This window comes from Lampetra fluviatilis, chromosome 37, assembly GCF_964198595.1.
Source record: "Lampetra fluviatilis chromosome 37, kcLamFluv1.1, whole genome shotgun sequence".
Taxonomy (NCBI): Eukaryota; Metazoa; Chordata; class Hyperoartia; order Petromyzontiformes; family Petromyzontidae; genus Lampetra; species Lampetra fluviatilis.
The window spans coordinates 6,367,118-6,394,974 of NC_136311.1; the positions used below are offsets into that span (position 1 = coordinate 6,367,118).

Consider the following 27,857-nt stretch of genomic DNA (forward strand, 5'->3'; position numbering starts at 1 on the left):
CGACCAAGAAAGGCACCCTAATAGCATGTCGAGACAAAGGCATTTCAATCCATGAAATGAACGTGTTCGATGACGATCACCTGCTGTTGCGTTTGTGTCGCTCATTGGGCGACATTCGAGATGATGGATTCGGGGAGGCCGAGCTCACGTGCCTCGTTCAGGGGACGAACTGCGCGTGGCCGAGCGTGTTAATCGAGCGGCGGCTGACATCGTGCGCTGCCAGCGCTGCAAAGCGTTCTTGTTCAAATCTCCGCGTGTCGCCAGAGAATGAAGTAGTGATCCGACTGGAATGCCGCTGTGAAATGAGAAATTATTTTTCATTCCAAACAAACATGAAAAGTGCATGGATACAATTTTTTTTTTTTATCACAGGGCTCTGATGTTTCATTTTAATGGTTTAATCCACAAGACCCCTTTCCATAAACCCTTGTTTGTTGTAAGAGTGGAGATGAATGGTGGTCTGTAAGGTTGAGCCATTCATCTTTCGACTCTGCAGTTGCCCTTAAAATCCGTTGCAGGTTAGGGAAATATCAGCCCGACCTTTAGTGTTCAAGGAAAGATGAATCAACAGAGCTTCAATAATTCCGGCATCTTAATTTTGTATTAGAGCGCTTGTCGCTCCAGTTAGCGTACTGCGCTATGAACCTGGCAACCTGAGTTTCATTCGGGCCACGGCTAATATCGGTGGCGAGTGATACCAGGGCTTCCGCCCCTTCACCAACCCGCACTGCCCAGCGTGGTGAAGTATGGTCAAACATCCCCCATGATGACATGGCATGGGGAGGCACTCCTATCACGTGTTTGTATTGTTTGTTGTTGTAATGATCTTACCCACCCAACTGGACATCAGTGAAAAAGAGCTTTATTGCTCGTCGGATTCCTCCAGTATAAATACATATTCTGATTATGATCCAGCAGTGGAATGACAAAAGGGGCTGTACATCATGTTTTAGTTGTTTAGAGTATATAATATAGTATCACTCCACAATATATAATGTTAAATTTCGATTTAAAGCTTTCGTGACTGCAGGGATTCATATTCTTGGTTCTTTCGGTAAAGTCACGTAGAAGGGAAATAATACATTTTCTTGCTGTGGTTTTCACACCTGATGATGATTGCTTGTGTTGCAATCGAAATGTGACTTTACCGAAAGAACCAAGAATATGAATATAAAATGTACCCAAAAAAGTGTTGATTTTACTTTGGCATTGGAGCACAAATCACATATTACACAAACTCAATCTATTAGTCTATAACACTACCATAAAAGGAAAAGTGGATGACAACATTTTGGGCAAAGCAGATCTTGACTTAAAATTTCCCAAAACGCTGCCTATATAATGTAATTTTGTATTACTGTATTTTTTAAAAGCGTAATCTCAGTGTGCTCTCTGAATCTGTGCACTGCTGCACTACATTTGTACCACTATAGTCATCAGCCTACGTGGTATCTCTGACGGATTTATAAGGGTTTCAACGCCAAAGCAAAACACGCATTGAATCACTGCATTTGAATCTCCACAGTGAGCCGCTGTGGGCCATCGAGGCAAGGAACGCTGCCATCTCTAACCACTACTTCACCTGCGCCATCAACCGCGTCGGAACGGTGAGCCTGCCAGACTCCAAAAACGCCCGGGGTCCTGAGCTTTACAGGCCTGCTCTGGATTGAAAGGATTCAGAGGTCAAAGTTGAGCTGACGTCCACCAGCGTTGGCTTTGCCGTTCCCATGTCCGTGCGGGAATTCACAATGGCGAGAGATAGACGCAGCACTGTGTGTGTGCGTGTGTGGCTGCCTTGGCTGCGCTTTTCATAAGATGATATTTTTTTGAAAGTGGTTAAACGTTCATTGATTGCTAGCCAAGTAATTTCGACACGTTTGTCAATTTTGGAAGACGCAGAGATGCGCTCGGCTGCCATCACATGATCGACTATGTCATTATTTTCTCATGCAGCCCCATCTCCCCCCCCCAGACCCACCTCACTGTCAAACCATTATCAATCCAACCTCTACCTACTAAAGCAACATCGTACTGGAGTTACAACGATGCTTCGGTCAAGGTGACCGTGTGGCTCAGAGGATGGCGTGGGCACAGCTAAGCTCTTGAGGTCGAGTCTGTGTTCCAGCCGCCCAAGATTGATCCTGGTTCTCAGCTTGTAGCGAGCTAATTGTCTCAGTCCAGCCACCAAATATCTTGCACGCAAAAAAATCCCCATCATATTAGCGCTGCGACATGTGGCGAACACTGTGGAAAGCCTTGAAACGTGTGGATATAGAAAGCTCTTGAAGTGACTCCAGAAAATAAGTAACGTCATATTCCCGGTCTGATCTCTTGACAGGGTGATGATACAATGCTAGCCGCTGCAGAGAGCCAATTAGAAATACATTCATTTCAAGACTTGACAACAACACAATACATAATTGGGGGAAAAAATGCCTCGGTCAAAGGGTAAGGTTGTCTTTCAACTCATGTCCATATTTTGTTTGGTTTGTGTGTTTAATTTAGTGTGATGTTAATTGCGTTGCATTGTAGCCACTGCTGATCGGCATTGGTGTTTCGATGCTGATATGGCGGTAGCCCGTTTGCTACTTGTTTGCAGAGGTTTGCAGTTCGAGCCCGGTGGCCGCCCTGATTAATACTGTGGGTGTATTAGCCATTAATACGTGCTGTCTGCTTCACAGTGGATGGTAAATATTCCTTGATGTCATCTTCTTGGTTATTTCGGTAAAGTCACGTAGAAGAGAAATAATTAAATAATAAAAATAAAACATAATAAAATAATTCTCACGAAGTTTCGGCCACAACGCAAGCAGCCGTCCTCAGGTGAAAACCATTCAGACGCTGTCTCCCCGACAGACCTGGTCTTCACCTGAGGACGGCTGCTTGCGTTGTGGCCGAAACTTCGTGAGAATTATTTTATTATGTTTTATTTTTATTATTTTATTATTTCTCTTCTACGTGACTTTACCGAAAGAACCAAGAAGATGAATCCCTGCAGTCACGAAAGCTTTAATTTGAAATTCCTTGATGTTATTCGAAAAAGAGTTGACATCATGGTCCAAATTAGATTTTTTTTTTATAATTGCAAATTACTAAATTGTCTAAAAAGAATCACGTGGCAGCATCACCCCTACTGGCAGATTAATGCACATGTTCAGCTGGGTGCCGTGTACACGTTGTGCCACACTGTGACAGCTGCCGATGGGGGTCCCCTTGGCTAGACTGCATCGAGGATTCATAATGGTTGACATGAAATGTGATGTAAGGTGCTTGGAGTTGCTCGGACATTTAAACAGTGGCGGCTCCTACAAAATCTCTCAGGGGGGGCAAATGTCTGGATGATTGATAAGGATAAGGTCCACCCATGCAATGGATAAATTAACAGCTTAAGCATGTAAAGGCAACTTCACTTCTTTAATATTAATGAAAAATAAAGTGACTCTTACAATACATCTTGTTTGTTTCTATACTCACTATTAATATACAATCCACTCAAGTTTCTTTTATTAAAGATTCCACTAGGTGGCGACAAATTATATTGTTGGATGAAACGTGCTTACGTATGATGACGTAAGCACGTTAGGGCGAGCCCTCCCGGAAGCCATAGAGAATGCATTGCAGCGCCCCCGTTCGAAAAAAAACATCTTTTAATGTAAGTCTATGGGGCCACTCGGGGCGATTCTCAGCCAGAGTGAAATCGCCCAAAAAGAGGCGGTACTCCACAGAACGTGACATGACGCTGATTGGACTATATCCAGAGGCACAGTGACGGCTAGCGTGACTCTGGTTGAATGACATTGGTGGTGCGTCGCCCAATCGCCCTAATGAAGAAACCGCCCCTGCATTTAAATGCCTGACAAATGCAAATCCTTACCCTTTTAAGTATTGTGCAGTCACTTTGCGACAGAGCCTGCTTCCACAGTGCTTAATAGAAGAAAAAAAATGCTTAGTTTAATTTTACTCTGTAGCGTATTGCAGATAAAGAGAGAAAAAATCTGGTTGAGCTTATGCTGTCTCGTAGCATTTCCTGTAATTGTAGTTTCCCGATCGGATTATGATTATTGTTGATGCACATTCATTATTAAATTTATCCAATCTGATTCGCAAACTGATTTTAAAGCTTCCTCGTTTTATAACGTAAATCAGATTAATTGAATGTAACATTGTTTTAGTGGATCATTGAATGGGCCCGGAATTTCTGCTGTGGCTTCATTGGGAGGTTCAAGTTTATTGATTGACAAAGGTTTTTTTTTAACGATGGATCTGCCTTCTGGAAAAAAAAAAGATGCAATTGCGTTTTTTTCTGTCAATCAAAATGCCTTGCTTAGAAATTGCGTCGTAGAGGTTGAAGTTGATGGTATGTGCACATAAGGAGTTGTACTTTTCCCCCTATGTGCATTTAATTCGGCTTATCTAACTGCTTATCGAACCAAAAGTCACGTATTATTTTATTAGACCCAAAAAGTGTTTGAAAATTAGAATGAACAAAACATACATACAAATTCTACGTAATTAATGTTTCTACCACGGTACGCATCAGCATATTTTTTTAAATGTCAAAATAAATGTTCGTGTTGAGTGAACAACATTTTTCTTTACATACTACTGAGCTCTTAACAAAATACAAGCGACGACAACCGGCTTTATTGTGTTATATAAATGAGCACAATGCACACTTTGGTAGTTGCCATGTATTTTTATTTGGCCGCGACCAACTCACCCTGAATGTACATCTACTACGTAGGCTTTTGCGACCGATGCTACGATTCGTAATTTACATTTTGGTCAGATCGCGTGAGTACATTGCCAACATTGTGACGTTCACCCGAGAAAGCCCACGTGTTTAGAAAAAAGGGAATTATTATGAACAGAGGCATTTAATAATTAAATAAGCATGTAATTATATTAACCACCACACACATCATTTCCAGTCGTAAAATGTTTAAAACAAAATTGAAAAAGAAATCTGTAATATACTGACATTATTGGATTTCATTGTTTTATAAGTGACTTCAACTTCGCATGTTGGAAACCAAATTGTCGATTAACTGTAAACGTTTTTACTCATAATGACACTACGCAGAACATAAATACACGGTCACCTTATTTCACCCCCCACCTGTGAGATTGGCTAATTATTATTGTCTTTTTCAGGAGTGCTTTCCAAATGCCTTCACATCTGGAGATGGAAAGGAAGGTATGCACTTTACAATCACGATAATCAATAATTCTATGTTTAAATGTCATAGATTAAAATGTGTGTTACAATGCTTGCATGTGCGGTGCATTGCGGCGGTGTAATAAAATCAAAGCAGAGCAGTTATCATGGGGCCACGTGTTCACTGCGATTTGCGATGATGAAAGTGTAAAGTTACCGCTGTGGCACGGAGTGCGGGAGGCTTGATCGCATTCACGTTGCTAATTAAGTCAGTCAGATTCATTAATGTTGTCTTATTCATTGCTTTGGTCTTCAGTGGAAAGTCATCTGCTACGCTTCATGAGTGTCATCCACTCATTCAGCATTAAATTTCGATTTAAAGCTGTCGTGACTGCAGGGATTCATATTCTTGGTTCTTTCGGTAAAGTCACGTAGAAGGGAAACAATAAAATAATAAAAATAAAACAATTACATTCTCACGACGTTTCGATTGCAACATACCTGATGATGATTGCTTGTGTTGCAATCGAAACGTCGTGAGAATTTTTTTTTAATTTCCCTTCTACGTGCCTTTACCGAAAGAACCAATAATATCATTCAGCATTGCTTAAAATAAAACATAAACATTTCGTTGATGAATTCCTTTGTTCACTAATCTTGTCAAATATTAACCCTGGGCTCACATGCTTGCAGACTAAATGGCTGTCGAGTTGGAAAAAAAACCTGTGGTCGGCTGGGTTTGAAACTTTTTTTAAACATGCTTTTAATTCATGCTATGATAGTTTATGCCCTTAGTATAATTTGTTTGCTTGTGTCTTTGCTTGGGAGTGCCCTGACGTTCTTAGCAGACTCCCTCCAGAGGCCCCATAACCCCCTCTAGTGACACGACTCAGAAACTGCAGGAAAAGTTGTCACAAGGACGCCACTAAAATAGGGCGATCCATTTTCGATACTCGACTAAAATAATCGGTGGACAATGAAGAAATTACATTTTAATTAAAAGCTTCTATATGTATCGTACAGTCTCATATATTACTGAAGCATCAACATTAACCAAGCAGACAATAAATATCCTCATACAACCATAAACACAGTAGATATAAAAGTATTATGGTATACGTCTCGACAACCACAAGGCTTTCTCGGAGTGCATAATTTCAGCGGCATTGTTGAAGGCAATCAAACTCTGAACCGGCTACGACACACAGGGTCTCATCGGCAGCGTCAATAAACAACTGCATTGCATCCTGTAAATAGTTGGGAACTCATTTACAATTCAACATGCGCCCTTTGTGGCTTCAATGTTACACAATCCACGTAATTGTTCTCAGCGTATCTTTGGCGTCCGCCCCCATGGGATCTTTGGATGAAATACGCCTTACGAATGTAAATTGTTATTAATTATTATTCATCAGAAATGTATTTCCCGAGTAGAGCCCCGTAGAGCTAAGAAGCTTTTTTTCAAGGGACGACTTGGTCTGACAGACAGCACCAAAGCATGACCACAGTGAGAGTTCACGGAAGAAGAGAAGAGAGTTTGAGGATTTGACGACAGGAAAGAGAACAGATGAGCGGTTTGCATGAGCGGAGGACATTCTCGTGCGAGAGACGGGGCATGTTTCTCGAGGGCTCTTGCCTGGCTAAAGCCAAGCGTTAAAAGCATTCAGGCATTTTTATATTCTCACAGAAACTTGGGGTTGTTATTACATTGCTGAAACATCTGCGTGATTGAGTAAGATTGTAGAAAATACAGAGCGTGGAATTGTAAATGATTGTTGTGAAAACGATGTCAAGTATCATAAACGTGAGTCATTGGCTGTTGAAGAGTGGTGGCACAATGGTTAATTCGCTGCGCTATTAACTCAGCGACCCGAGTTTGATTCCTGGTCATGGATAACATCCGTGGCGGGTGACATTTGTTGCTGTGTTTATAGTAAGTTATACAAATATTAACTAGAACATAAAAAAATTATGACACCTCCCACACCGCTGTCATAGAATTTGTTAGTGTCACAGTTACTCTGCCAAAGCGTTAATATGATATACAAACACAGATACGTTACAGTATCACATGCTATGTCATGTATAAGTCTCCACATATGAAATGTAAGTTAATTTAAATATTACAGTAATCCTGTACTGTGGTGAAGACACTACGGGGCTCACAAGAAGCGCTGGGTGCAATACTCAGCCCTCACCACAAGGCGGCGGCAGTCAAGAGGTCGTGGGTTCAAATCCCACCTCCGTTATAACTTATAATTTTTTTACTTAAACAATCCTATATATTTAGTAATTCGTTGGAGTGTTTAACAGTATGATAATATGAAAAAAAAACTAGATGTATAATTGTAGAATTAAAAAAATGCATTGAAAGTTTTGGGCCACGGGACAGGTAGCAGTTATATAATTCTAGATTTGAAGCTTTCGTGACTGCAAGGATTCATACTCTTAGATCTTTCGGTAAAGTCACGTAGGTAAAATATGAAATTTAAATAAATAAAAAATAAAAACAATAAAATCACGACGTTTCGGAGGCAACACAAGCTTCCGTCTTCAGGTGAAACTGTCACAGCAGTTCTATAGCCCGGACACGCCGGTTATTTCTAACTTGCGCAGCTAATTAGAAATAATTAGTGGAGAAGCTGTCACTGACTGGAGCTTGGAGCTTAATTCAGTACCATCAAGGCCTATCGACCCCCCTCTATTTAAATGTTAATTAAATTATAATTATTTTAAATATATAAATGTATTACAACCCTCGCCACAAGGGGACGGCAGCAGTCATAAGGTCACGGGTTCAAATCCAACCTCCGTTATGTTTTTACTTAATAAACCATCCCATTTACTTAGTTGTTGCAGTGTTTATCAGCATGATAACAGTGAATCAAAAATAGAAAATTACGTACACTAGATGTGTTATTGTATAAAAAAGTGTTGAATGCATCTTGGATGAAGGGTTGAGGGATAAGTCGCAAGTTTGTAACTCATTTGGGGGTGGGACATAGCGAGCGGATGACATAATTTAACTCCCTGCACCTGGGCCCACTGGTTCGTTTTAAGACGGAGTACACTGATGAATATAGAGTATGTAAAAAAAGCAAATTGTGATCGGCGTGGTGTGTAAATTAAATCTGGGATACCTAAACTCGAACCTTAACCCAAGTTAACCCTATCAATAAAACCCGTAGAGGCAAGCAACAGTGTATGAATCATAATAATAAATACATTATGTAATAGTGATTCACAACTCTTAGTCATTCCACTGCTGGATGAAGGCCTCCTTACACCATGTTGGTCAAGGGGTGTATGACCATGGTTCAGCACGCTGGTCAGTGATGCTTGGTGAAGAGTTTGTGGGGGGGCTTAGGAAAATTCTAGATTTGAAGTTTTCGTGACTGCAAGGATCCATACTCTTTGGTTCTTTCGGTAAAGTCACGTAGGTGAAAAAAAATATATTAAAAATAACTAAATTAAATCACGACGTTTCGTGCGCAACACAAGCGTCCGTCATCAGGTGGGGACAACCACATCGAAAACAGTTGCTGAGGTATGACAAAGAGATGGCTCTGACAGGGGATTATATAGCTGAGGAGGGTGGCTTAGGAAAAGTTGAGATATCACTCGCTGCTGCTTGTGTTAGCCACGGCCCGGGAGTCACACTCAGGCTATCAGGAGTATAGTGCAGTACGTGTCACTGCTCCTCTCCTATGTACGGATAAAAATTGCGCACAGTATTGTATAATAATATATTCAGTACCATAGAGAGTAATGCATTTCGTGGATGAATGTATTTAATGAATATTGAATGTGTAATGAATATAAATACATTGTGATGAATATATGCACGGTTGATGTGTTAAAAGAATTGATGTGTATGCGTGCATGCGATTTTAATATTCAATTCAAAGTGCCTGCTGCCTTGAAACAGAGAGAGGGCAAGGCTCACCCGCACAGACAGAAATTCCACATTCTAATGGGATGGCCATGAACTAGTCCTGTTTGTCAATCCATAGCTTGATGAGCGACTACATTTATTGCAATGCAACACATTGCAGTATATAAATACAGTATTGTGACTGCAGTACTCTAGTGACACTTTGAATAGACATGTTAATTCACGCTCTTTGGATTTTTCGGTTAAGTCACGCAGGTAAAAAATTAAAATAAATTAAATCACGACGTTTCGGGCGCAACACAAGCGTCCTTCTTCAGGTGGGGACAACTTAGCGAAAGCACACCGCTTAAGCGGCTTTCGCTTGAGCGGTGTGCTTTCGTTAAGTTGTCGTGATTTAATTTATTTAAATATTTTACCTACGTGACTTTACCGAAAAAAACAAAGAGTATGAATCTTTGCAGTCACGAAAACTTCAAATCTATGTTAATTCACGATTTAAAGCTTTCGTGACTGCAGTGATTCATATTCTTGGTTCTTTCGGTAAAGTCACGTAGAAGGGAAAACAAGAAAATAATAAAACAATATCATTTTTTGTTTTATTTTATTATTATTATTTTATTAATAATTTATTGTTTTATTATTTTATTGGTTTCCCTTCTACGTGACTTTACCGAAAGAACCAATAATATGTTAATTCACGTTTCTTAATTCCCACCACCTATCTCCACCCAGCAGTATAAATGGGTACACCACAGTCGGTCGGCAGGTCACGTGTGGTGGGGTAAAACGTGGGTAGTCCCACCGCTTCGATTACTTTTGGCTAGCATGGAAGAGTAGGCCAAAATGCTCTTCCAGGAGTGCTTCTCAACCTTGACCACTCGACAGCACACACTTTCGAGCTTGCTGGAGCTTCGCCCCACTGCACGGGTGTCTTCGTGTCTGTGTGAGTGTCCCCTTGTCTTTGTCTCCATATCCATGTCTATGTGTGTGTGTCCATGTCTTTGTGTCTCCATGTCTGTGTGTTCGTGTCTCTATGTCTCCGTTATGAAACGTGTCAGCACACTCTCGATGCATGTTGTCTAATGCATTGCATCGCAACATTAAATTACCTGTTGCTACGGAGTAAAGAGGGCTTCAATATTACAAATCAGTGGGGTATCTAAATGGATCGCCCTCTATTAGCTGTCCCTCCTGCTGAAGTAGATGTTGTTATCGTTGTGTTCATGAGATGGCACGGGCCTTCCCTGCAAATGAGACGGTGCAGCCAAAGGGAGCTTACTTTCGTTGTAGAAATAACGATGGGAACGACGGTGCCCATGGCTATCTTTAAATACACGCTTGACAATATAATCTGTCCACTGAAATTGTAGGCTCCTTCTCAAATGCAGCAATGCCCCCCGGTGTTGCTGCAGTTTACCATTCCCTGGGTGTGCCATTAGACGCCACATCAATTCGCAAATAAAAAAAATACTGGGCACGGACCTATCGTTTTCATTTCCATACCATCCGGCCCCTCCTCTCTCCTTCCCTACGATCTGCCGACAAACCGTGTTCATGTTACATCCTTCTGCTATACCCAGTCTCTTTGCTTCCCCTCGACAGCATGCGTGAAAGTCGGTAAGAGTAGATGTTTGACTCAGACTGTTACGTCAAGTGCAAAATGGCTGCAAATCTCTTAAATTGGCGTGGTTGTGCTTTCCCGTCTTTCAAGGTCAGTGAATCGTGTACAATTTGTGCAACTGGTGGCCTGGAGAGGTCAACACTGCAACGGACTTTAAGTGTTGTCAACCTCATATGTGTGGGCTTTATATCTGAGCACTCCAGTTTCCCTCTGCATTAAAAACACTCCATAGAATATCAACGGTCGAAATATCCCCGATGCAGTGCCCTCTTAAAATGCGTAGAGACATTATTATTTTATTTTACTTTTATTAATTTTAATGTTTTTACCTACGTGACTTTACCGAAAAAACCTAAGAACATTATTAACGCTTCATTGTGTTGTGCACACACATGCGCACACCGCAGCTCACTGCGAGTTCGGCCACTTCTACGGCTCGAGCTATGTGGCAGCGCCGGACGGGAGCCGCACGCCGAGCCTGGGACGCATGAACGATGGGCTGCTCATCGCCGAGCTTGACCTTAACCTGAACCGGCAGGTCTCCGACCACTGGGGCTTCAGGGTCAGTGCCATTTTTTTAAAATCACGGTTGCTGAGCACAAACAAGGGCAAAAAAAAATGCCATGTGGCCAGAAAAGGCAGTAGTTCTGTATTTTTGTGCCCGGGGCAAAGTGGCATGCTCGCGTCGCCCAAATATGTAAGTCACCACCTACTGGGAGTTAATTCGTTTCCAACAATCCGGATTCACATTTTCGCGGTGGCCCCCTCGGAGTGGCTGATCCACCTTCCCCGACCTTGCTACGGCAACTGCCGACTCAACAAACAGCAATTCAAACAGCGCTGTTGAAGTAGCACTTGACCAGAGTTCATATGATTCTTGAATTGAGCAAAGCTATTGGAGCTTCGGAGAAGGAGATGATGGGAGGGAATTCCAAGATTGATAATTTTGAGGGACGAAGCAGAAAAGAAAAAAAAAATTCGACCTGCACTCTGGTCATTGAACATAGATTGGAAGAGGCGAAACGTGTAGACCGAGACCTCCACATGGGTAGAGGAATCAATACCTGACGTTTGATGGGAAGCTACATTGCTGAAGAGTTGCCAGCACATGCGACAAAGCCGCCTGCCCACCGTGGTGAAGCCGAGTAAGAGCGATCGGGTAATATCGTGTCCTTCGTCGACCCCAAAAGTGATCACCCAAGTGGTTTTCTTTTTTATATGTTGTACAATTGTACAAGTGTCACGATTAGAATTAATTGATTTATGATACAGAGTTTTACATCTTTCTCTTTAATTGCTGAGTGAGGAAATATTCAAAGCAAATGCTACTGCTTAGGTTTTAGCGGCTGTGCTGTATAATTACACTGGTCAACAAACTTTTTCTGGCATAAGGTATTCCAACGGGTTTAAGGTAATTTTGGGGTGCTGATTCCAAATCTGGCATCAGTTTTTTGTCTTTTATCACATCAGGTTTTTGAGATATCAAAAATTGCATTTTTAATAAAAACTGCAGAAGAAAAATATTAAATAAATGTGGATATCTACATAAAATTATATTATAAACACACTATCCTAAAGATACAGCACCATATTTTAACACTAAAGCAGTCACTGACTCGCAACAACTTGCAATCGTAAGTGACAGAGTTGATTTCGGGTAAAATCAATGAAAATGGGGTATGCCGATAGCATAAAAATGAGATGTGATAGAGCAAATCTGACATCAGATTTGGAATCAGCACCCTGAAATTAGTCTAAAACAGCTGCAAAAGTCCAGGCCAGAAATTTTTTTTTTGTGTGTTATCTGATGTGCTTGAAGCCATTTGGCGTCGTGTCTTTGTGCCCATGTTATTCGGCATCACGTCTAGCATCACGTCCAAAACAACACATAGGACAACCCAAAGACACGTCGGCGCTATTCGGAAGAAATGTTCACACTTTCTCAAACGTACACATATAGCTACACATACGTACACAACCACAACTACAAATGGGCATGAACACTCATACACACACATATGCATGCGCACAAAATTGCATACACCTGAACACGTACTCGACACGCATACAATCTTATTTTCAGCACCAAGATTCTAGAGGATTTTAATACAATGTTTTTGTAACAGAAAATATATGTGCAAGACTGTGTGTGTAAATGCGCGTGTGTGTGTGTGTGTGTTGACAGATGACGGGCCGTTATGAAATGTACGCAGAGGAGCTGGCCAGAAGCGTGAAGCACGATTTTAAACCTGACATCCATAAATAGTGGCAACTGAGATGGGCTGCTTGAATTAAATATGAAGACAGAAAAAAAAGATTTCACATTTTATTTGAAGTAACATCGCAAATACTAAATACTCATCCAGGCCCAATTATGATTGAAGGACTGAATGCTATCCTTACCCTTTTGGAAATTTCTGTAAACACGTGTAAATAAAATTGTCTTCTGTGAAGTGGCCTATGCATTTTTTTAATCTGCCGTGAGTATTTAACCACTTGCTTTTCCTGTCAAGCAAAGATCAAGTTAGCACAATTACATTTACTTCCATTCCAATTAGGAATTTTCGGGCATGTGGCCAGTTGATCAAAAGCCTCATTGACATCTGAATATGGCCCAGAACCAGACAGGGCCAGGGGAAGGCTTCGTCAATTTCGTCATTAGTTGCATCAATTGGTACACTCGTATGTGATGTCAACGGCACGACACGACTTCTTCCACAGACACTGGTGTTTAAACCAATGAGCCCTGCGCGTGTGTGTGTGTGAATTTATAAAGGGCTCTGATGAGGACCAGGAGCTGAGCTGAGCCTGCTGCACTGTGGCTCTCAGCAAATGTAGGTGGCCAGGGAAAGGTGGGATCCTATCTCCAAATCTCTTGTAACTGATGGCTTTACAGCTGTGGGAAAAGCTAAAGTGGCCAAACTGCTCTTCCCAGTACAGTAAATGCTTTTTTTTTCTCTCCAAGAGAAATGTAATAAGAACATGTAGGCGGCAAGGCTGGAATGGTGGGTTTGATTAACTCAGAAATGCTTGAATCCACCTGGACTCACCCATGCGTTGCTGACATCTTAAAGGCATTAGGATGAAAAATGCTGTCGGCAGGTCGCTAAATGCGTAAAGGAACCGGAAATACCGTCCTGATAATTACATTGTTTTTGCTCATGACCACATCGCCGAGAATACAGTGAATCTCAACAGATTTTGGAAGCTGAGCATCGTTGAGCCTGGATATTTCTTGGATGAGCGACCACCGTGCACAAGCAGGTCGTAATAGGCAGCTATATGGTGGGTAGGTAGTACAGAAAACTCCATTGTACTCTACCTACTTATGTGCTCCCAAGCGTCTAATGACGCATCCTTCACTCACCCACTGCCCGGCGCGTGGCGAACCATTGCCAAATGAATCGCCACGACTCACACGGCATGGGGAGGCCATCATCCAGCGGTGGAGTGACAACATGACTTTTGCATGTACTGCATGTGTACAATGGCGGTGGTTACCCTTTGCGTTGCCTGCCCTTTGAAAAGTATCCTCACTCTAATGTTGCATGAATGTCTGACCCTTGTCACTGTTAAGTGACACAGCTCTTGGACAGAAAGAAAATCACTCACAGGTATTTCGGTTTGAACACCAGCGTCTGCGGCAGTGCCCGGTGGAGGGCTTCCCCTTTATGAAGGTCATCATTCACGTCTCCCCCAAATGTTGACAGCTTATTTTCAGAGCCAGGTTACGGCCTCACTAAATTACCAGCCATGGACTGTCCAACGCTGCGGGTCGCCACATTCACTCCACACTACTGACGTATACTCATACCACTGCCCATATTTATATTTTAGAATTGACAAAACCATTGCTTGTGTTCAATGCATAACGACGAGTATTGGGCAAGCGAATGTGCAGGCGGTGCAACTGCACGGGGCCTATGGGTCCTCAGGTCCCTGGACCCGAGCTCTCAGGTGACTCAATTTGATTCTCTACACCTGGGCCCAAGCCAAACCACGATATGCCACTGATTTGGGTTTAGATGGAGCACACTGATGGATATAGAGTATTGTATATGAAAAGGCGAATTGTGATCTAACCTTAGGGGCCGTCCATAAATGACGTCACGCACCTGGGGGGGGGGGGTCAGACATTTGTGACGATGTGTGACGAGGGAGGGGGGTTGAGAAATGTGACGTCACATCAAAATGCGCAACTTTAAATAAATATAGACAACACGTTCTACTTAATTAAATAGACTTTTTAATAAATGTTTTCTCCTACAACATCAGAGTGCAGCGCCACATTAAATACGCACTACAATGACAATAGTTTAAAGCGATTTGAAGCATGTTTTTTTGGGGGGGGGGGCAGAGCTTTGTGACGTCATATTTGAGGGGGGGGGTCTCACTTTTTGTGACGCCGTGTGACGACGGGTGGGGGGGTCAAAATCGTCCAAAATCGCGTGACGTCATTTATGGACGTCCCCTAAAGCCCCGTGCCTTAATCCGGCCCTGCATGTATTCCGCAAATATGGCCGACTGTGAGGGCGGGCACAACCCGGCGTGAGTAGGTTAAACCTTGAGTTTTATAAGGGCACCACGGGGTGACCAGCCCCTCCCTCCCCACCCAGCCCCTCCCCACCCAGCCCCTCCCCACCCTCCCCACCCAGCCCCTCCCCACCCAGCCCCATCCCACCCAGCCCCTCCCCACCCAGCCCCACCCCTCCCACCCCCCACCCAGCCCCTCCCTCCCCTACCCACCCAGCCCCACCCCTCCCACCCAGCCCCACCCTCCCCAACCAGCCCCTCCCCACCCTCCACTCCCCTACCCAGCCCCTCCCTGCACGACGCAAAGCACCCGCCGCTCGGCACTGACGGGGGTGATTGCCCTTGCCGCCACCACCACCAGCAGCAGCAGCAGTTGACGTGTGGAGCCAACGCAGTTGCAGGGGCTGCGCCTTCGTCTGCGCTGATCGCGCCGCGTGGCGCAAGTCGGGACTCGCGTCGATCACCAACCTCCTACGTGACTTTACCGAAAGAACTAAGAGTATGACTCCTTGTGGCTCTGTCCGATGTTGACACGGGGCGAGCTGTAATGGCCATCGTCGTGATCGTTAAATCATAATTATACCATCGTCGTCGTCGTCATTATCCCATCGCCACCATCATTGTGCTCGCCATTATTATACCATCACCGCCATCATACCACCACCAACATCGTCCTCGCCATCGTTTTTATCATACCATCACCACCATCATCGTCGTCGTCCTCACCATACCATCGCCACCAGCACCATACCATAACCACCATCATCCTCGCCATCATCATACCAATCAATACCAGCCATTCGCCACTAAGTTGACGGTGGCGTTAACCACGCGCTCATGTGCCAGGCCAGGTGCACTTCACCATCACCGTCCCTCACCATCATCGTCCTCACCGTCACCACTCGACGTGATGGAAGGCGCCGGGAAGAACATGAACTTGTCGGAGCCGGAGGGAGCCTGCGGCATTGATGAAGGCGGCACCGTCAATAGCTTCTTAGACGACCGGGTGAGGATTTACACTCGGATCTTCAAGTTTGTGTGGCTGTAATGGTCATGGGGGTGTTGGTGGTTCCACGCTCAGACTTGGGAGTTAAGATTCCCAGTCTTGGGATCAGAGATTGTGTTAAGATTCATAGCAAGAGTTGATGGTTTACATTCTCGGTTTAAGATTTTCTTTTAATTAGTATTTTTAAAAATATATATTGACGGTGTATCGTTCGTTGAGGTTGTGACCATACTTCATAACAATGGTCCTATTGGGCAGAACTGGTTCATGTATCGCTCGCCACTGATGATAGCCGTGGCCGAGAATCGAACTCGTCGGCATTGGTAATAGGACGCAGAACTTGTTGCTATATATATAGCACGGCACTGTAATGGCGAGCGAACAGAGAAAAGTTTATAACAAACCAAACAAAACAACGCTCAAAGGTGCGCGCAACGAGACATCGATAATTACACGGGAGATTAAAACAAAATACAAACGAGGAACACGTTTTGACACGAGGACACACGCAGGAGATTTAAAAAAAAATTGGAATTCAAATTGTCTCGAATAGCCACGTGGTGGTGGTGGACCGTGGGGCCCAGAGACCACGTGGCATGGAATGGAGGGATCCTGGCCTCGAATTATCTCGCTGCTGAGTTGGGGCATGGGGTAATCAGCCAAAAGGAAGGGACGTCACCAAACGTGGAGATGGAGCGATGAAATGGCGTGTTTAATCAAGTGCCCGGGTTGTTGTCTAGCGGGGGCGTGGGGGTGATGGTGTCGGCTTCAGAGAGGCCCTCGTCCCGAGTGTATCGTCTAGGCTTGCGCGTGATGGTGGCTGCGTTGAGGAGTGCGAAGTGTCTGTGTCCGATGCCTGCTCGCCACGACGACGACGAACAGGGCTGCAGGAGAGAGTTGCTGTCGTTTTTTGCTCTTTTTCCATTAAAGGAGCGCAGACTTGAATCGTGTATAACAAATGGCCTCGGCGTCTTTTTGACACCCCCCCCCCCCCAAATTATTTGTAAAACTACCCCAATACATATGTTCCTTTGCATATTCATTACTGTTTGAAATTAATATTGAAATTTTTTTTAAGTTCTGTTGAATTGAATGGGGGTCACGAAACATCTGGACCCCACCCCGTGCTTGCAATGTGTGGACCAAAGTTGCATGGCATCTCAGCTCGGCTGGTCATACATGTGGCGACGTCCATTGTGCCGAGGTTGACGTTCCTTGTCGTTTACACCATTGGAACCTCATTTGCCAGTAAAAAATATAATTGGGTTTTTACCCTTCTATCTGGCAACAAAACTGACACCTTTTTTTTATCAGAGTTATGTTTTTGTTTGCATTATGGCTGCAGGTATTGTGGTCTATGCAAACTTGACTCCTTGTAAAAAAGGTGTTAGTTTTGTTGCCAGATAGAAGGGTAAAAAACCAATTATCAATTTTCGTCGTGTTCAAAGGGAGAAACCTCAACAGGTCGAGCTGCAAGAAAGCTACCGGCTTCGCAGCAGATTGATCGTGATCAAAAGTAAACATTTTCTTCGAATTCGGTAACAAAAAACTATTTCGAGAGCTGCATTGCACAAGACGGTACTTCACGAATAACGTCAAAAACCATGATTTTTGTATTGGCTTTAACAATTAAAATGCATGACATGCAGGGGGGGGGGGAACAGAACCAGGGGCAACCGACAAAACTGAAGAGGGAAGGCCACTTCAAAGAGATCTGTTTAAAACAACATCACATTTGTCGTAACATGGCAGGATGTCAACGTGTAGTGCTGGCCATAGAGAGGCACAGCGTGCGATGTAACATCGTGGATACCACAATGGTGTGTGGGTGTAGTACCGGCCCTAGAGGGGCCCGGTTAGCGCTGATCGATAGCGGTAGATGGCACCACGCTTGGCGTGCAGTGCCAGCCCCTACAGGACAGGGTAAGGGAGTGCCGGCCGAAGGAATGAGGATACTAAAGGCCGTGGCACTCTTGTTGACCCGAGAGGACACGTGACCAGTTAAGTCTACAAAGGGGCCCCAAGTGGGGGCTAGGGGTGGTCACGTGGTTGGGATCCAGATCCTTCCCGAGGATTCTAGAAGGTGGTCGTGGCCAAGGGCGGAACCAGCCACGCCGCAGAGAATATAAGCCGGGTTCTGAGATGGACCAGGGTTGTTTTTCATCCTGGAAGAAACCTTCGTCTACGTTCAACGAGTCTCCAACACGTGGACCTGGACCCGAGCTGTTGGTCCCCGTCCGTAGTAGCGGTTACGTTGTAATTAGTGTAGTTAGCCTGGTGGTCACCACCATAGGTTGTTATTCTGGTAAGGGGAAAGTTACCCGTGTGTTGGCGTTCAATAAATGTGTTGCCTCCAAGTCTGCGACTCAGTTGAACTCGCTACACATTCACAAAGAGCTTTATAGCGCGTCGGATTCCTCCAGTATAAATATTCTGAATTGTAATGCCGCATTATAAATCACTGTTGGGCTTTTAGACGTTCACCGTTTATCAAAAATAATTGGGAAGGGGTTTTTTGCAGTTCCAATGTCGGGAGCCACAAAGCAGTCCTTTAAAGAGCCCAATGCGGCAATGGAGTCACATGTAGCCAACCCCTGATCATGATTATTGTTGTGTGCCTCTGCCACCAGGATGATGAGTTGGAGGAGACCCTGAGGGACTCTCTGCACGAGCTGTGCTCGCCCGACAGCACGGGGTCCGTACTGGACATAGACCCCAACAAGGGGTCCGAGGAATGGGATAAAAGCACGTGTGTTGGTGTGTGCAGATGGCTCTGTAAAAGCGTGGCTTTAACATATATATATATTTTTAAAGCACCTAGCTTGGCACAATCGCTGTGGTGCCATCACTTATTAGCCAATGACGGATGCTGCCGTTGTTCACGTAGTGCAAGTAGCTCTTTCATCATTGGCATGCTATTAAAGTACAGCACGTCACATATCGAACCGTCACAATAGTAATAGCAGCTGCCACAACATTGATCATTGGCGGCAGCAGCAGCAGTCATCGTATTAATTCTACACTCGTTCTCTGCAATATTGACGTTTTTGTTTTGTTGCTTTGCTCATGCACCATGTTTTGTCTCTTGTGAAATCGCTGGGACACTGGCTAAACCGAACCGTCATCCTTGTTACAAATGAAGTCGGCGTATTCATCTTCAGTCACCTTTGTAAGAGGTAGCAAATCAGATTGATCATCTATCATCAGTAGCCACTAGTTTGATTGGCAGCAGCAGTTGCTATCGTTTTTTTTTACTAAGGCCCACTGAGCGATGTTGCTCTTTTTCAGAATTTATCTGCCCAGAAATGATAGTTCAACGAAGTGGTTATTACGTGGAATTTTCAGCAGCCAAATACTCTAAATGCATGATTCTAAATGTGGAGGGAAAAACCAGAGGATCCGGAGAAAAATCCACGCGACTAAGGGGAGAACACGCACACTCCAAATATACAGCAATTAAAGTCGGGATTGAACCCGAGACCTGTAAACCAGACGAGGTAGTTAACATCTCATCGGTCATAAAAATTTATGGAAATCGTGAGTGGTGTCACATCTATGTTGTGCATGTTTCCTCTCTCCCAATGTGACAGATGGCAATGATTATGGCAGATGTGAAGGTTATGTTGATCAGCTGCGCTCCATGTGCCTGGGAATTGATGACAATGACACCACTAATAAGGAAGACGATCTGGTGAGGGCTTTATCTCTCATGCTGTCGTCCACTGCACAGCCGAGCCATTGCAGGGCCATACCAAGCCAGCCCGGTAAAGGCTCGGGAGATGCAAGATTTATCTCTTACAGACTCCCGAGTCGTGCCACTCACGTCGCGCGCAACATATGAAAAAGATTATTAACCCCCTTTCTGACCCTGCTTGAGCCCAAGCCAGATTCACATGTCTTGTGAGAGAATAATTTCACAGTTTCCTGGCTCGGCTCCTCAACTAGCGAGTGGAATACCACTGGACTGCAATGGGCCTGCACTGGCATGGCTCTGATGTGCCATTGGAAAAGGGGTCGTTGTCCTGTGCTCCACTGCCCTCTGGAGAAACAAGATGCTTGTCATTGTGCTTTCCAAAAGATTTTACTAAGTTGCAACTGTAAACCACCGTATACCGTGCTTTTGTTTCACAATTATATTCCAAACGTGTTAACACCACGTGTCGGATAACGGCACTGCAAGATAATATTGCACGAATCTCTTTCCTGTTGATTAATTGACATGTGCAATTTGTGAAGAAGCTACCCAACCCCCCACCGAGAATTCCCTGTGGCTCTGCTGGGACCCGGCTACATCCAGCATGTGCCCTTGTATTGGTGTTGCTCTTCCAGGCTTCCCTGACATATCTCCTCTACCAAAGACCACCTTTGAACCGAATGTTTTTATAAAAAAAATTTGGACATTGAGATAGGATTGCATTTAAAACTTGCTTCGGTTGAGATTCTCGTAATTTCTGTGTGCAGAGTCCTTTTCAAAGGATCGCAAGAAATATGGTTGACCTGACGGGCAACGGAGGGGTGCTCAAGATTGTTCTTCAGAAAGGATCGGGGGACATCGTCCCTGAACTTTCAGCAGTCAGAGGTTTTTGTCAGAAATTTTGGTGGAGTATTTTTAACCTTTTTCCCGTTCCGATGATGTAAATATAATAACTGTTTTGGTACCGAAGCTCCAACAAGGCCATGTGGGAGTGCATATGGCACAGTTTAGCGCCAGCTATCATCGAGTTCAGTCGTCGATGCAGTTTTGCGATGAGAACAAATGTCTTTAAAAATGCCGGTACTGTGCCTCTGTTAAAAAAAAAAACGCTAACCGCTTGCGGGTTCCGAGATTCAGCGGTGAACGGGACCCACCCTGAAACTTACAGATGTCTCGGAACGGGTAAGGGTGAAGAGTAAAGTAAAATAAAGGTTAAGGTGCAGCCCTGGCAGAAAAGTTTCCACCGTGAGAGAGCCCAAGTGAAGTTCTCTAAGAGGCTATTTTGACCTATTCCGCACTGGTGGGAGTACCCAAACTTTACCCCCATCAATCCATATTTCTTTATGTCTTGGGAGAGACATTTAAATCGGTGGGCCATAGCTCAGCCAGGCCGCCTCAAGTGCCTTCATGAGCCACATTTAGCCATTGGGCAGCCAGTTTATGAGCCCTGCTCCACTGTTGCTGAACCAAGTTACCTTTGTCGCTCGTAGTATATGCTTTGCCGGTTATAATTTGTGGCAACGATTTGCCGAAAATTTCCCCGGTGTATCATGGCCTTAACCAAGTTGAAAAATCTCTCGTTACCTACACGGCTAACGGCTCATTGTTTTACCTGTTGGGAGATTGGGTCACGTGACGAGTAGGATTTAAAATTGCTCGGCGCGCAATGGTAAATGCCCACGGGTTTGATTTTTTTCCAGTGAATTACAACGCTTACCTGGAGTACTCTGACGAGCCGTACGACTCGAGCCACCTGCGGAAGGAGGAGAGTCGCCTGTGGCTCGGCAAAGGTGACTTCTGTGCGGCTCTGTCTCGTTATAATTGTTCAGTGTGACATTTCTACCGTTTAATAATACTTTCCCCAACTATGATTGAAAATATGCATGAGCTCTGTCCATCTGTCGATCTGTCTGTTTGCTCGCCCATCTGTCCACCCTCCCATTTATCCATCGGTTCCTCTTGCCTGTGTGCATTTCATATCCTGGCCATTTCTCCATCCTTTCGTCTGTCCATTTTTCCATCCTTTTGTACGTCCATTTGTCCATCCTTACGTTTGTCCGTCCATCCATCCGTCGGGTGATCCGTCGGGCCCTTTGTCAATCTATCCATTCATCCGTCCCTCCTTCCATCTGTTGGACAGGGGCGGTGATGCCGGGCCTGGAGGTGGGGCTGCTGACGATGTGCAAGGGCGAGATGGCGCGGTTCCTGGTGCGCTCGGACTATGCGTACGGAGCCCTGGGCTGCCCCCCACGCATCCCGCCCAACTCCACCGTCCTCCTGGAGGTGGAGCTCCTGGGATTCATCGACTGCATCAATGTGGACGACTTCTACACCATGACGCCGGTACACACACCCACCTTGTTCACCTAGATATCCTGGTGTGGGGGTCAGCGTGGGGTCGTGCTTTTTGATTTTGTTTTATAGTTGCTGAGCGCAGGTTCAAAGGCCTAAAACGTAAAGCGGGCCCGCAATAGCACTATAAAAGTTGTAATAGATAAGAGTTAACACATTTCTTGAATGGAGGAAAATTTAATTGAGCGTGGTTATTATAGCAGAAGAGACGATGTTTGGCAATTCCAATGTGGAGCAGTGCGAGAAAAGAAGCAGAAAGAGAATGACTTGCAGTGTGGTGAGTGAGTGTGTTGTATGCAGAGGTCGCAAACGGGTTTTATTTTCTTTTCCGGCCGCACCAGGCTCGCAAACGGGTACCCTACCCGATACCCGGCTACCCATACCCGGCCGGGTATCGGGTAGGGTACGGGTACCCGATTGCGACCTCTGGGATGAAGCCATGTTGCAGGCGCGGGTGGGTTGATTCTAGGAACTTGAATTGTGAGAAGAGACAAGACGTTGGGAAATAAGTGACAAACGGTTACTCACCAGTGACTCAGGGCTTACCTGTACCCGGCCGCACCAGGGTTGCAAACGGGTACTCGTACCCGACCGGGTACGGGTAGCCGGGTATCGGGTAGGGTACGAAAATCGGGTACCCGATTGCGACCTCTGGTTGTATGTATGCATGTTAAACTTCTTTCGCACTGTATGTAGCCAACCGTGCTCATCGGAGGTGCAGGGAAGGACAACAAACTAAACGCAAAAGGCATTTCAGAAAGAAATTAGTTTTCAATCTAGAAGAAATTAGTTTTCAATTTGATCTGGTGAGGACCGGTAGTGCATTGCTTAGCGCACTGAGAATGTCGGTGACAATTATCTGCACCAGTCCTGGGCTTCCCGTAGGTCGACTCAACTTTAAAGGAGTACCTGGTGTGGTGTGTGTAAACATCATCGGCCGGGTGTGGTGCTGGCCACCCAACCCCTCGTATGCCACGCCGGCCTTCATAAGTGCTCGCTATAACAGCACTTTCCCCAAGAGTCTGTTAAAGGCTAAATAGGGGGCCTTTCTTTTTTAATGTGATCTGAAGTGTGTTGAATGAGTGTGAGTGAGAGGGTGAATGGGCGAGTGAGTGGCTGTGTAGTTTGGTGGTTTAACACGGTGCAGATGAGACCAAACATTCATTCTTGTAGACCAAGTCTTCAACACGGGTGGAGGAACCCACGAATGTAAGCTGAATATAGGCACACCTTATTTAAGAGCAGTTCTGATATAAGCAACACATGCTCACAATCACGCAGGTGGAGGTAAGGCAAAGGAGCATTTTTGATACAAGCACCTTTTGTATATCCATTTTGTACTGTAGCAATACAATTAATAATTTAAAGCGCTTTGTCAGTCCACTGCTGGATGTATGGTTGTCTCTGCTGCATGTACATGGGATTCACTGAACCAAGCACAATCCATGCACAAAGCCTGCTTGCTTAGCTCTTCCGACATCTGATGAGATTTGGGTGCATTCCGCATGATTTGGACAATTCAGTTATTTTTCATGTAATACATATATATATATATAATCCCTACACACATATATACGTGGGTTATCAAGTTTATCCAGGACATTCCTCATTTATCCTCATTAATTGATTGACCGGTGATTGAGAGTAATGAGCTTGCCGCATCGGTGTCACCGGGGCCTCTGCGGTTGAATGGCCACTGTTGCCGGCCGAATGATCAGCTCGCGATTCCATTGGAGGCTAAGAAATGATTCTTGCAGGAGGAGAGAAAACGGCTGAAGCTGGAGAAGGTGCTACACGTGGCTCTGAATGAGCGAGCGGCTGGAAACGCCCACTTTCAAGCTGGCCGCTACGACCGAGCCTTGCACAAGTACTTGAAGGCAAGCTGTCACATTGTAAAGTAACACGACCCCACTCCCACCCACGCCAGCTCTAAATGCACTCTCTCTGTCCTCTCATATTTACGGGCTATGAAGATGGTCCACTGCCCGAAACTCTGCCTATTATATACAGCCACAGTGTTATTGACAAATGTGTTAAGGTTTTTTCCTTCTCCTTATTGGCCGACTTGATGCCCGATTGCAGGCCGGTGCTGTGTACAACTTGTACACGGCACTGGGACAGCCACCTATGGGGCCGGGGTCCCAGGGTCAGTCCCCGGTCCCCTTGGCTGGATCGTATCATAGCAGGGCATTGGAATGTTTGAGATGAGATGTGCAATGTATTTAAGTCAATGCCCTATCCATTGAAATCCTTAGGGCACCGCAGTGGTGAGATGCAGGAGGGTCGTGGGTTCGATCCCGACCCTGACGCCTGTATATATGGGAGTGTGCGTGTTCTCCGCCTGGTCACGTGGATTTCTCTCCAGATGCTCTGGTTTTTCCCTCCACATTTAGAATCATGCATTTAGAATATTTGGCTGCTATAAATTTCCACGGAAAAAGACCTATATAGCTCAGTGGACCTTACCTGGGAATATAAAAGTTTTGTTTAAAGAGTTGCATACGTGAGGCAATTATTTGTGTTTGTTTATCTGCCTCGCCATAGACCCTGCGCATTCTCGAAAATGCTCACCTGACGAGCAACGAGGAGGAGAGTCAGATGGAAGCGTCGCTCCTCAAGGTGCTGCTCAACCTGGCTCTGTGTTACCTGCGCAAGAACCGTCCTAGCAGCACCGTGCATTATGCCCTACGAGCCCTCCGTGTGCAGCCCAGCAACGTCAAGGCCTGCTTCCGACTCGGCCAGGTGACGAGCAAAAGACAAAGATCCTACGTATAGCCTGTAACAGACTATATTCTTAGGTTTTTTCGGTAAAGTCACGTAGGTAAAAAATTAAAATTAATAAAAATAAAATAAAAATCACGACGTTTCGGAGGCATTATTTTTATTAATTTGAATTTTTTACCTACGTGACTTTACCGAAAAAACCTAAGAATATGAATCCTTGCAGTCACGAAAGCTTCAAATCTAGAACCTGTAACAGACTTGGGGCGAGTGCTGTTAGCGAGTAGCACCTATGAAGGCCGGCACGGCACACGAGGGGGTGGCCAGCACCACGGCCGACTGCCTTTGTCTCCCCCAGCGGCGATGTTTACATGCAGCACCCAGTACTCGCGCGCGCACACACACACACGGTGCTCACCCAGACAGAACGAAGGACTGGTGAACCTTTGGCCAACAAGCTCTAAATGGAGGTAGTTATGTCTCGGGGAGGGCAGGGGTGGGGGAGAGCGGTGGCCCACTACCGGCGGATGAACTCTGCCACGCCGTGTTACGTAATGGCACGGTCACGTATCGGTGAGATGTTCGCGCGTCGGGATGACCTGACATGCACGTTTCCGAAAAAGCTCCCAGCACATGGACTGAAACTGTTAGACGTCATACCAAACAAGTACGTGGTACAACCTGATGACACGTGGGAGAGCTTCTCCCAAACGTTCGCTTCAGGGATTGTCCCAGTAGGTGGAGGCAGAGCATTGATTTGTGTTTTTATTCACCGTCCAGTTTTTCGCGCCCACCCCCCTTCCCTCCACCACCATCCTGGCGTTAAAATGATTGATATATTTAGCTGGAATGTTTATTGGGAAGACAGCAGGACAGGTGTCGGGCAACTGACCCCCCTGGAGGTAGGAACTGTGTAAGCTTCCATTGTAAACAAGCGGAATGTGTGGGTGAATCCATACCGAGTCCAGGTGAGTCTCACTGGCTGCGGAGGAGTCATTGGTTGTTGGTTGTACCCCTTGTTCTAGCAGATAGCATCAATCCATTGCTGGACTGGAGGCCTCTTCATGCTGGGCGGGCTGTGGGAGCGTTCTTTGACCACATTGTGCCACGCTGGTCAATGCGAGTTGGTGAAGGCGGGGAGTATAGACACGGGGGCATAAGAGTACAGTACAGCAATGCAATTTGCCCACACTACCCTCCGCTGCTCGCAAAGTAGCTCTGCGGCTTGTTATCCATGGTCGTCTCCCATCCAAGCTGTTTCCAGGCCAAATTCCAACTTGGCTTTCAAGATTTTACAAGATAGGCAACATTCTGGATGATTTTTGTCATAGGCACAGATAAAATATTATCGAATCTTGCACAAAAACATCGGATTTGTTATATTTAATATCTGAATAACAGCTTATCATGTGCTGTCATGGAGCAACCTGGGTAATGAAACAAACTGGCCTCCTTTTGTCTTACTACCATGTAGATAGTCTGGCGTTATCTCATCGGATGCTTCTGCGGTGTAACGTTTAGCACATTGGACTCGCAATCCAGAGATCAAGTGGTTGCAGGCTTGCAACCTTTTACCTCTTTAGTCTATGGATGTTACCAATCAATGTTATCCGGCAGCATTTGAAGGCCCAACTCTAGGCAATAGGTTTTGACTTTCTTAATCTCGTCAACAGTGTCAGGGTTGGGTGGCAGGTTTGTGCCAGAAAGGCCCCACCACGTGTTTGAGTAGAAATCAAATTGACTTCGTCTTTGCACTGCGTTTCCGCAATCCTCGCAAGAGGGTTCCACCGAGTTGAATTAAGTCACTCGACTGCAAGGGTTCTTTCAATTCTTGCCGTCATTTTGACCGGGCAGTAATTCATTATTTGCTGAGCGGTGGAGGCTATGCCCGTGGCTGCCTTTAATCCACCACTGTGGAGGCAGCAGTCAAGGTTGGTGGATCAACGCACAGTTGACAATTTTGGGAGACTCCCTTCCTGTGGGAATCGAGGTGCAAGTGCCCTGGCTTGCCAGCAGAATGCAGTCCAGCAAAGTGTGGGCTGATATCACTGGTCAACACACTTTTTCTGGCATAAGGTATTGCAACGGTGTTAAGGTAATTTTGGGGTGCCGATTCCAAATCTGGCATCAGTTTTTGTCTTTTATCACATCAGGTTTTTGAGATATCAAATATTGCATTTTCAATAAAAACTGCAAAAGAAAAATATTAAATAAATGTGGATATCTACATAAAAGTATATTATAAACACACTATCCTAAAATACAGCACCATATTTTAACACTAAAGCAGTCACTGACTCGCAACAACTTGCAATCATAAGTGACAGAGTTAATTTCGGGTAAAATCAATGAAAATGGGGTATGCCGATAGCTTAAAAATTAAATGTGATAGAGCAAATCTGAGATCAGATTTGGAATCAGCACCCTGAAACTAGTCTAAAACAGCTGCAAAAGTCCAGGCCAGAAAAACATGTTTTTTTGTTGTTGACCAGTGTAATTATTGTCCCTTTTCTCTATGGGATCGTGTTGCCGCAGTTTCCTCTCACGTTTATGAACACGAATTGGTTAAAAACAACTTAATATATAGATAACTGCAGAACAATTGTTGGTGCCGGCTCACCACCTGGCAGCCTTCCAGCTTGTCTGTGCTTCCGATTCAGTGATTGAGATGCAACTTGCATGAAAGACGCGATATAAAATGAATCGTTTGATATTTGTTTTACAAGCAGTCGTTTAAGACAGCATCCTCGCAACATTTTCAACTAAAACTAAACTATTTTTATTTTACCAGATAAGGGTCGCTGAGCTATATAGCTCCTTTTCACAAGTGACCTGGCCACAAATGATAGCTCAACAAAAGTGGCTTATCACGTGGAA

General features: G+C 44.9%; 2 protein-coding genes across 2 annotated transcripts in view; both read left to right on the forward strand.

Annotated features, from left to right (window-relative positions):
- UPB1 (beta-ureidopropionase 1) overlaps positions 1 to 13,108 on the forward strand; it is a 30,209-nt gene extending 17,101 nt beyond the window's left edge. Inside the window, exons 7-10 of the mRNA XM_078873710.1 lie at positions 1,526 to 1,607; positions 5,155 to 5,197; positions 11,082 to 11,236; positions 12,860 to 13,108. Of these exons, the coding sequence (XP_078729836.1) occupies positions 1,526 to 1,607; positions 5,155 to 5,197; positions 11,082 to 11,236; positions 12,860 to 12,940 (361 nt within the window). The 3' untranslated portion in view covers positions 12,941 to 13,108. The remainder of the gene's footprint in view (positions 1 to 1,525; positions 1,608 to 5,154; positions 5,198 to 11,081; positions 11,237 to 12,859) is intronic.
- Positions 13,109 to 19,831: 6,723 nt separating this feature from the next.
- On the forward strand, positions 19,832 to 24,191 carry FKBP6 (FKBP prolyl isomerase family member 6 (inactive)). Its single transcript, XM_078873937.1, has 5 exons — positions 19,832 to 19,904; positions 20,675 to 20,792; positions 21,608 to 21,697; positions 22,048 to 22,250; positions 24,017 to 24,191. The coding sequence occupies exons 1-5, from the start codon at positions 19,854 to 19,856 to the stop codon at positions 24,158 to 24,160; spliced, it is 606 nt and encodes a 201-aa protein (XP_078730063.1). The 5' UTR covers positions 19,832 to 19,853; the 3' UTR covers positions 24,161 to 24,191.
- Positions 24,192 to 27,857: the final 3,666 nt, after the last annotated feature.